The sequence below is a fragment of the Dermacentor silvarum genome, chromosome 1 (genome assembly GCF_013339745.2).
Source record: "Dermacentor silvarum isolate Dsil-2018 chromosome 1, BIME_Dsil_1.4, whole genome shotgun sequence".
Taxonomy (NCBI): Eukaryota; Metazoa; Arthropoda; class Arachnida; order Ixodida; family Ixodidae; genus Dermacentor; species Dermacentor silvarum.
In genome coordinates, this window is record NC_051154.1 from 36,128,864 (window position 1) to 36,131,056 (window position 2,193).

The window sequence follows — 2,193 nt, forward strand, 5'->3', positions numbered from 1 at the left end:
CTTTAGTGAGAACGACCTCTGCGGAAGCATTGTCGCAGCGAATCTCCTGGTATCCTGGTTAACGAGTGGCGCCGGTCTTGAGGAACCATCGTCATCGTGAGCTGCGTCGTCACGTGTCTCAATAAATCGGTGCATACCGCCATAACTCGGAGCTGTCAGAGACGCTTGTACCTGGCCAACCGAAGAGAGTAGTCAGAACCGGATCATGTCACTTTTTTTTGGCAGCTCCCATGAGCGGTTTCTGAAGGCCCTCTTTGTCGAACTTGTTCAAGGCGATACGGGCCTCATCAACGCGCACAAGCTGCACCGGGCTCTGACAATAACCATTACTTACCATCGGTACCGTGTAATCTCTCGGAAAACCACGAGTATGCTGATGAAACTTGTTGACCGAGACCACCCGGGGATTTTGACCAAGGAGCAGTTCTTCCACCTGCACCGAGTTGTCGTCTGCTTATGGAAATCCTTTATAGACTATGACCGCAACAACTCTGGGTGGATTCGGCGTGCTGACATTCGAGCTGCAATGGCGAGCGTAAACCTCCAGTTGACGGATGATCAAGTGAATGAAGTGCTGGGCTCTGACAGGCGAAGAGTCTGGATCACCCTTGACTACTACCTTCAACTCTGTGCTACGTGCATGCTCTACCGTTAATTTTGAATCGTCCAAAGCCCTGGACGTCTGAAGTCCCGGATCGTCCTAAGTTATGGATCCGCCGACATGTTGCTTTGTCGGCTGCATTATTTTGCGTAATATATATAATTAATGTTGCAGGGCTAAGTCAGCCCAAATGCGTGTTTTCAATAAAAGCAATAAAGAACTGCCAAGAAGGTTTCTCGAGTTTTCCTCACTCTTCGCGCAGGCACGATGCGCGGTATGCAACGGATGGAGTTTGCGGGACGAGGTACAGAAAAGGATTAGCTTCTTCGTCCACCAAGATACATGTGGCGTTCCTCGTAGTCTGTGACCTAAGTAGCGTTGAGACGTAAATCAGTCTCATAGCTCGAGACTCGAGCTGAACAGCTCGCTGTATCGAATAACTGGCAGTCTCGAATCTCTTGTAGATGCAAGCAAATGAAGTTGGTTCTTTATTGAGGCGAAAGCCTTATATGTCTCATGGTGAGGCCTCCGTTTCAAGGCAGTTTCAAAACCGCATCGTCGACACGAAATGGTCCTCTTAGGATAAGAGGTGATAATGCGCACAAAACCGCGATTAAGGGTGGAAGAATGATTAAGCAAGAGAAATGAAGTGATAATGGCTATACAAAGAGGTGAATTGAGTGTGAATTGATGGTGAATTAAAGGGGTTTAGTTGGGTGATAGGAGTCAAACGAAAGGTAATGATGAGATAGAGTGAGCTAAGATAATGAAGAGGAGAGTGAATTAGGAGTGAATGAAGGTGATTCAAGGGGCGACAGAGTGAATTAAGAGCGATGAAAATTGAAAATTTGGAGTAACATAGCAAACCAAGTGTTATGGAAGTAAAACCGAGATGATAGAGTGAATGAAGGTGAACCAAGCAGTGATAGGATGAATCAAGAGTGAATCAAGTGTGAATCAAGTGTGAATTAAGAGTGAAACGAGGGGTTATGGAGTGGGGGTGTGACTTGCAAAAAAATATATGAGATTTTAGGGTCCAAGTGAGAGTGACTCAGCAATAAAAAAAAATAAAAAAAACGGAAAGTGCTCAGTCACGGTTCGAGTTCGGTGAATCATTGAGTTAGCGGCGCTCCGGCTTTCGCCTTCAAGTCGTCTTAGTTGTAGCATAAGGGACCCCTAGTAATTTTCTATGAAGCAAACCGCCATAGGTCCCTGACGAGGTGCGGCAGGCGCAAGGCGACGAGCTTGCGCGCGTCGGCAGCCGTACGTGTGGTCTCCTTTGGCACTACATGGAGGGTTCCTGCTATAAGTTGGATTTCTAGGACTTGAATTGTCTGCAACGCTAGCGATATTTTACGCGGATGTGTAGGCACTTCATGCCTGCAGTAAGCCTGGTGTTGTATGAATGGCGTTATTCTGTTTTTAATCATGGAGACGTTGGATACGAGCGCCTTTTTGTAATTAAGTCAAACATGAGTTTTGTTAGCCCTTCTACGTCTGCATGCCCCCCGCGCGTAGTGTCGACCAACAGAAGCTTGGGAAAATATGAGAAACAGCTTATGTGCGATGTTCTATAGTCTGCGACAGCCTAA

At 46.8% G+C, this 2,193-nt stretch overlaps 1 protein-coding gene across 1 annotated transcript; it reads left to right on the forward strand.

The window, feature by feature from the left end:
- The first annotated feature begins 205 nt into the window (after nucleotides 1–205).
- LOC119462471 (uncharacterized) lies at nucleotides 206–655 on the forward strand. The gene has a single exon (XM_037724062.1). The coding sequence runs from the start codon at nucleotides 206–208 to the stop codon at nucleotides 653–655; it is 450 nt and encodes a 149-aa protein (XP_037579990.1).
- The last annotated feature ends 1,538 nt before the right edge of the window (nucleotides 656–2,193 follow it).